This window comes from Eurypyga helias, unplaced genomic scaffold (genome assembly GCF_000690775.1).
Source record: "Eurypyga helias isolate BGI_N326 unplaced genomic scaffold, ASM69077v1 Scaffold26104, whole genome shotgun sequence".
NCBI classification, from domain to species: Eukaryota; Metazoa; Chordata; class Aves; order Eurypygiformes; family Eurypygidae; genus Eurypyga; species Eurypyga helias.
In genome coordinates, this window is record NW_010247278.1 from 1 (window position 1) to 7,691 (window position 7,691).

General features: G+C 44.7%; 1 protein-coding gene across 1 annotated transcript; it reads right to left on the reverse strand.

Moving 5' to 3' along the window:
* Nucleotides 1–4,685: 4,685 nt before the first annotated feature.
* On the reverse strand, nucleotides 4,686–7,576 carry POP4 (processing of precursor 4, ribonuclease P/MRP subunit (S. cerevisiae)). Its single transcript, XM_010150691.1, has 5 exons — nucleotides 7,353–7,576; nucleotides 6,179–6,256; nucleotides 5,925–5,986; nucleotides 5,484–5,585; nucleotides 4,686–4,983 (listed from the first exon to the last, which is right to left on the reverse strand). Exons 1-5 carry the CDS (start codon nucleotides 7,520–7,522, stop codon nucleotides 4,847–4,849), a joined length of 549 nt encoding a protein of 182 aa, XP_010148993.1. The 5' UTR covers nucleotides 7,523–7,576; the 3' UTR covers nucleotides 4,686–4,846.
* Between the last annotated feature and the right edge of the window lie 115 nt (nucleotides 7,577–7,691).

Genomic DNA, 7,691 nt, shown 5'->3' on the forward strand with positions numbered 1-7,691 from the left:
GGGGAATTTGTGAGAGCGGCTTCGTCATAGTTTGCTAGCAGGCATTAAACCACGACAGGTGTGTGCTGGTTCTTTGGCACGTGCACACCAGCAAAGAGCCAGCAGAACATGGTCCCCGGCTGCTGCAAGAGCTCTGTCGTGAGCTCGGTGTTTCCCAGTCGCACTGTTGAATGCCCAAGGACACCTTTTCCTTGGAAAGCAAAAAATTCTGATACTATTTAGGTGGTATGATGTGGCTTTTGTTCCCTTCAAAAGGACTGCTTCATGTTGATTTGTAGAATGCTAAAGGTTGTCTCTAAGTCTTTTCTGAAAGCTGTATAAACATCGGAAGAAAAAGTGCTAGTGTGGAGAGGGCGCAATAACCCCCGGTCGGTTAGTGTGTGCCACCTGCAGTCTGCGGCCAAACTTGGGGGGTCCTCTTCCCTAGAAAAGGGGAAGCCTGCAGACAGCACGCAGAATTCCCACTGTCATGGCAAGGAATACGTGCAGCTTTCATCTGCAGGACTTGTTTCCCCTACCTAACTGATTCTCCTCCCCTTTGTTATTCTGTCTGAACTCCAACTCACCCCGTTTTTATTTCCCTACTTTCTCACCCCATGCCATTTTTTGATCTCTTTCTACTAGAAAACACCACCAGTGTTTCCAGTCAAGGTTTCTAAACCTATTATTTGCAAATTATGGTGAAAATAACTAAGCCAAGTTTGCCTACCTTTCATGTGTGTACCTCAGAACAAGAAGCTTCCTTTTCCAGATCCTATCAGCCTGGCAGAGCCGTATCCTGTCCTTTTCTTTTGCAGTTCAACAGGGGCATTGTTCTAGTAAAAAATACCAGTCGCCCTTGCCAGGACTTCTCCTTTGCAAAATGCAGCCATTAAGTAAAGTGTTACTGTTCCAAATTATTTCAGGGTTTGTTCCACAAGAGTTGCTTGGTCAAAGGTTGTAAGAGGATTAGAAATTATTTCTAATCTCTGGCATTGACACAAGTCCTCCCAGACCTGAAATACTAAACTGGACAGAGGCTGCCAGAGGGACGAGCTTGTCCAAGACTCGAGAAGGCCTTAAAAAAGGCCCTGGTCCGGATCAGAATTTTATGCTCTCTTTCGCTTCTCTAAAACATTGGGTGGCTTGAATATATAGAATTAACATGACCTACATGCTGCTGTGGGTTCAGTGATTTTGTCTCAGTTTGCCAGGGAGAGTCCCAGGAGGTTTTTGCGTGTTGTTGTTGTGCTGCTGTTTAATCCGTCTTTTAGAGAAAACATTAAAAACCCCATCAAATAGAAAATTCTGTGTGTTTTCTTGGATATGACTTGGCTTTAGTTTCAAGCATTTCCTACAGTGAATTATTTTGAGGTTTCAAACGGACATTATGGGGAAACTTCTTGTTTGTTTTCACATTCTTACTTAACTGTTCAAAATTCAGTAACTGGATTATTTACAGTTGTTTCAGTTTGGATTGGCTATACATATATTGTATATACCTAGTAATAGGAAAGCAGAAATACGTGTAAGGTAGTGAGAGTTTGTTGTTCATTATTCCCTTTAGTGAGAGTTCAGGTGTAAAAATCATCACAAAAACCACTCTCTGGCATGCAATTGAGAGCTGAATGTAAGAAGGAAGAGGTGTATTGGAGACAGCTGTGATTAGTTCTCCAATTTTCTAATATTAAATCCATTAGGTACTTACTGTCTCAGCTAATGAAGAGATGGTCATGAATCAGCAGGGAGGACTGGTGAGCAGTCACTTTCATGTTGGGGGTTGGAACTGGATGATCTTTAAGGTCCCTTCCAACCCAAACCATTCTGTGATTCTGTGTTACCCCGCTTCTAGGGAAGGTCCTTCGCAAGGAGCGGGGAGTTTAACGTGTTCCAGTGCAAGGTGAATGTGGAGCCGTGTTGTGGACAAAGCAGATGGGATGGGGGCATGTTTATTCCAGGAACCGATGGGTAGGCAGCGACAGCAGCAGTCCGTGAGTGCGATGCAGCTGAAGTGATTGACGGGGGCTGCGCGGAACACCTCACCAGGTCATTAAAAAACGGCCTCTTCAGGTGATCTACCCACCGCAGCAAAGGCGTCTTGAATGCGTTGGCTGCTCGGCTCGCCTGTTATTCTTCATCTGTCATCTGTCTTCACGTGCTGCTAGCATGCCGTTACCTTGAGGAGACGTCACTGTGAATAACGGATGCCTGGCTGTTATTGATTGAAAGTGGCTGTTAGGCAGTGCTTGTCGGCTTTTTTGGTTGTTGAAATAGTTTAAAAAATGGAAATGCCATGGGAAATTGTACTGCGTTCCTGTGTCCACGTAGCAGAATATGGTATGTCCTTCACAGCACAATCATGGAATGGTTTGGGTTGGAAGAGACCTTAAAGATCATCCAGGTCCAACCCCCCTTCCACTAAGACCAGGTTGCTCCAAGCCTCATCCAGCCTGGCCTTGGACACTTCCAGGGATGAGGCATCCACAATGAAATATGATTGTGCCTAATTCCAATTTGTATGGCATTCCCTTTAATGATGTCTATTTAAGACATCCATTAAAGGCCCTTAATGTTAATTAATTGGACTATGCCAATAAAGTTTTATTAGCTTCCCCCTATTAATTTAATATTATAGGCATTTAACAGATGTCTTAATTAGGTGCTACACTGAAGGCTATGAGCAAAACTAAAATTAGGTCATTGTCCTGAAAGGAAAGTTTCTGCTATGATTTATGCTTTCTGCCACTTTGTTTTTCCTTACGACGTCTCACAGGAAACCAAGGGATTTAATTTCGGAGAACACAGAGTAATGGGTAGTAGGTGGAATAACAGCTTTAACACATCTTGTTCTTGCTTCACAGACATGAATTCACTGAAAATAGCTTCTACTCTGTGGCACTTTTCAAGTGTCAAAATGCTTTCCCAGTGTTTGTTTCTCCTGGTTTCCCACTGGTGTGAAATGGTTGTTTCCCTGTACAAAATGCACATCTAGCAAAAATACCGTCTGTTTTCCCAATCTCAGTACTTTGTGTAATTGTAACAAAGACTTACTTCCAGACTTCAGAGGGGCAGACAAGCAGTCTGTTGTTCCTGAAAAGCAGCATTGCCCGTGCTGTGATTTCAGCTGATCAGTTTGGCTCAGTGATGCTCAATCTGGTGTGTGTCCAAGCAATTATGCCAGGGAGGTGCAGCTCTCCTGTAACCTTTTCCAGCATTGGATTCAGACAGGAAGTAGGAGCTTTGGAGGCCAGCTGCCTGGCACAGTTAGTGTTTTCATAGGAGCGGGGAGGGTTGGAGGTGGTGATGCTCTTTGGCTTTCTCGAGGCAGATGAACGCCGTGTGTGCTCTGCAGCGCAGCTCAGAGCTCTAGCTGGAGCCGTCTCCTAGCCCTAGTACTTCAGTGTGTAGTGTATGTGAGAGAACAGCTCTGTTCTCTTTAAAGACATGACCCCAGTTGGCTACAAACACTTCAGCGGTGGCAGGGAAAAACTCCTCTTCCTAGATACAGGTCCTCCATTTGATCCTGAAATGGACTTCATAATTTAAACGGAAAGCCTCTGAATGCTACCTTTATAATACAAACACCACAGAGGCTCTTTTGTACTAGAAAAATGTGAAGTGATCTAAGTACAGGGGTCACTGCCACCTCCCAAACAAGTCAAAGCTGCCTAGCTGTTGCGAGATTAACCCGGGCAGTCAAAAAAGGATCCTGCAAGCGTAAAAACGTTATGGAAAAAGGAGATAAAGGGGCTGAGGACACGTGGAGCACATGCGCTCCCAGCCGAACGCCTCACCATGGGTGCAAGCATGGGGTCTCCGTTAACAACCACTGTTGCAGACTGCTGTGAAAAGCCACTATTTATAGAAGGTTCTTCCCAAGTGGTGCTGTATTCCGGGTGGTTGGTGATTTACACTATAAAACTACCTGACTTCCTGTGTTCCACTGACGTAGTGCTCACAAACAAATGATATAAACTGAGTGCTGTCAACACTAGCCTTTTCTAAAATGGTGTAACACGTATATTTTAATAAGAATAAAGGTATTTTTTAAAGTGTAGGACATGGACACCATGTCTAAATATATACAGAAATAGACTAAACCTCTATGAATAGCGATTAAATATTCATAAAGCAATTTTTTTGCTTATTTAAATACATGATAGAATGGGTATCTTTTCCATCTTTGAATTTCTAGCTTTAAGTGCTTCCCTCTTACGTGATGTGTTGTGTCCCCTGCACTGTGACACAACAATATATATTTCCTGGAATAGACATATAGGAGTTAATCTTAAAATAGCACATTACTGGTAAGCAAACAGCTTGCAGGGGTGCAGTACATGTTTAGTATGTTTACATTTTCATGCGTACACCTGTTAGCTTGCAGCTACAGGGAAGGAGATAGGGTAAAATTATCAGTTGAAACACCTTGCATGTGCTTGCACCAGGCAAAGATGTTGATGCTGGCCCAGGAACAACAATTGCAGAAGAGCAGTTGTCACCACCTACAGTCTCTTAGGCGTAATAGTCAGATAAAGCCCAATTTATACAGAAAGCAACAATAACATTTTATGGGTTACAAGATACAGTTTTCATTGTGCAATTTTAGGATTATAAATTGAAGCAGAAGTTGGGTGATCAATACTGATCATAAAAGCCAGAGTGCTATATACAAATAACAAAACAGATCCAACACGCTCCAGCAATCTGTGGGGCTGCTTTAGCAACAGCTACTCGTCATTCTTCAGTAAGAAGAAGTACTTCAGAAATATTTTACGTAGCCATTCCATCTTCCATCTGCCAGAAAGCCTGGTCTTTGAACTGCAGGAACCAGCAGACATTCTACTGATACTTCTGATTTTCCATGAAATCATAGGTCAATAGTTCCTTTCAACTTGAACTTTTTTGCAGATCGCTCACTTGCTCTGAGCTGGAACTTGCTTCCATAGATGTAGGAAATGAACCCATCGATCTCCAGGCTAAATACGTTGTTAACTTTGGGAACAACTGAAAATGCAAAAGGAAAGAAATTAGCAGATGTCGACTAATGCAAACCCGTTATGAAAAGACACGGACGTACAAGGGGATATTATTCATGTGTAGACTTGAGGGTTGCCACACTTCAAGGTTTTTATGCTTTAGCAAGAGAAGAAAAAATAACCCAAACTTCTAAATTTTAAGCTGGAATTACTAAAGCTAGTCCTCTTTCAGGGGCACGCAGGAAGTGTGGCAGAGAACATCTAATGTCAATCAGCTGAGTGAGCCATATGCATAATCATGGTGGATTCATTGGAAATGTGCTTTCTAATTGGTCATTTCTAATGAGATACTTTGTCAGTAAGATTTTGGGCTGTTGTGTGGTCAGTGAAGACACGGACTTCTGCCACTCTGTGCCAAGAACTAAAAGCACTGATACAGAACAGCGTACTCGGACGTGTAAGATGAAGTGTGTTTAAGAAATGTGATTATTCAAATTGTGAAAAGCACTGAAAAAAAGACTCTTATACCTTTTAATTTGTCCTCTGTAGTGATAATCTTGAAGACATGTTTAAATTCCTGTAGAATGATTCCTGTTATCCCAACGTAAGAGGGGCACTTTGACTTTGTGACTGAAAGAACAGAAGTAAGCACGCAATGTTAGAAAGTTTCGGGTGCACGAAGTTTCTTTGCTCTGCTACAGCTGCCTTGTGACTTTAAAAACTGCTTAGTAATATTCTGAAATAATGCTGGAGTACCTGCGCTGAATCTTTGCAACTAACAGCAGGATTTTCAAGGGCTGTTGCAAAGTCATTAGCACTGGTAAGCAGAGGAAGACCCCAGCAGCAAATGACGTCAACCACGCGATTCTAGAGTTGATGACGCTGAAAGCAATTTGCTAATAAGCACCTGCAATAGCGCAGTGTCTGCTGAACGTCAGAGGGCTTTGCGAAAGGAAACAATGGGAGTACCTGTAACAACGGCTCCATGGAGGTCAGCTTTCAGCAGCTTGCCCTGAACCATATGGGGTTGCCTTGAAGGAAGAGGGGAAAGAAATTTATATGGCAAGTTAGGTTTCCAGAACGTGACCGTCACTCCTGAAGTCACAGCCAGAGCTTACAGAAACTATCCTTATCAGGTAACGTGATGTTTCAAGCAGTAACTCGGTAAACCTGGAAACGTCTCCTAAATCAAACCCACGGTGTTTTAAAATCTCTCCACTTACGTATCCGGTTTAAGTCCATGGCAGAGGTCTCGGATATACTGTTTCCAGAGTTCATGTAGTGGGAGAAAGATTGCGTATCTGCAAGAAAATATTATACAAGAACTTAATTCCGAAAAAATCTGTGGGCTGGTTACTGAAGTAAGCCCTATCTACATAAGAGTTAAGACTAGTGTTTGTAATCTGCTCTCGTAACTTCACCTCTGAGGTAGCCTGCTCCAAGCAGCAGCTTGGCTTTCTAGCAAAGCACAAGGATGCTGCTCTCCACCAACCCAAACCAGTGACGTCTTTCAGCGGGTGAAGAGATCTCTACTCTGATCTCCCCACTTAGCCCCAGCAACAGCAGAGGCTTTATTCAACAGGTACTGGAGTGCTGTGTCCAGCTCTGGGGCCCTCAACATCAGAAGGATATCAGCCGGTTGGAGTGAGTCCAGAGGAGGCCCCGGAGATGCTCCGAGGGCGGGAGCCCCTCTGCCATGGGGACAGGCTGGGAGAGTTGGGCTTGTTCAGCCTGGAGAAGAGAAGGCTCCGGGGAGACCTTATAGCACCTTCCAGTGCCTGAAGGGGCTACAAGGAAGCTGGGGGGGACTTTTTACAAGGGCCTGTAGTGACAGGACAAGGGGTAATGGGTACAAATTGAAAGTGGGGAGGTTTAGATTGGATATCAGGAAGAAGTTCTTCCCGCAGAGGGTGGGGAGGCACTGGAACAGGTTCCCAGAGAAGCTGTGGATGCCCCATCCTTGGAAGTGTTCAAGGCCAGGCTGGATGAGGCTTGGAGCAACCTGGTCTAGTGGAAGGTGTCCCTGCCCATGGCAGGGGCGTTGGAACTGGATGGGCTTTAAAGTCCCTTCCCACCCAAACCATTCAGTGATTCTATGTGTTAGAACCTGATGCAGAATTTTGCCTCTGCTCACGGGCAGTCTAAGTTTAAAAACTGCCATCAGAGGTGACTGTGTTTGGGTTGAATTTCACGTTTATATTTAGCTGTAGAAATGGAAAGAGAAAGCAACTCACAGAAATGAGTCTTCCAACGGTACAGACAAAGTAATTGTTTCCTCGTGCCAGAGTCTCAGCCCGACGTTACGTACCGCAGCATCACTGTCCGTGTGCTCCTGCTCTTGCACGCGTTGCGCAGTGCCGCGGGAAGCACGCTCAGAGAGGGCACTGAAGACCTTACCTTTGCTGTTCGGGCTCAATTTCAAAAAGGCGCATTTCTCGCCTTTGCTTGGCAGTAAAACCTTTTGTTTTCTTCCTCTTTTGCTTCGCCTTTTTTTTGGGATAATGCTCGAGAACCACAGCTTTCCGAGTCAGGACATCCTGGATGGCTTCATCTTTCTTTTTCGGCATGCTGCTCTTCAGGAAGGCATTGACAAACGCTCTGGCCTCTGCCGGCCCCTGCGGCTGGACGGAACAGAAAGGATGCTGTGAAACGCCGCGTTTAACCGAGCGCAGAGCGTGCTGCTGCCCTTCCGCCCGGCACGGCGCGCGCCAAGCATGGCGCCGCACGCAGCGTACG

Excerpts from the sequence above, each read along its gene's own strand:
- POP4 (XM_010150691.1), bottom strand. The coding sequence starts at position 7,522 with ATGCCGAAAAAGAAAGATGAAGCCATCCAGGATGTCCTGACTCGGAAA. Across the intron at positions 5,987-6,178 it reads CATGGACTTAAACCGGATAC|GCAACCCCATATGGTTCAGG; the intron begins GTAAGTGGAGAG and ends TCTTCCTTCAAG. Across the intron at positions 4,984-5,483 it reads TACAGAGGACAAATTAAAAG|TTGTTCCCAAAGTTAACAAC; the intron begins GTATAAGAGTCT and ends TTGCATTTTCAG.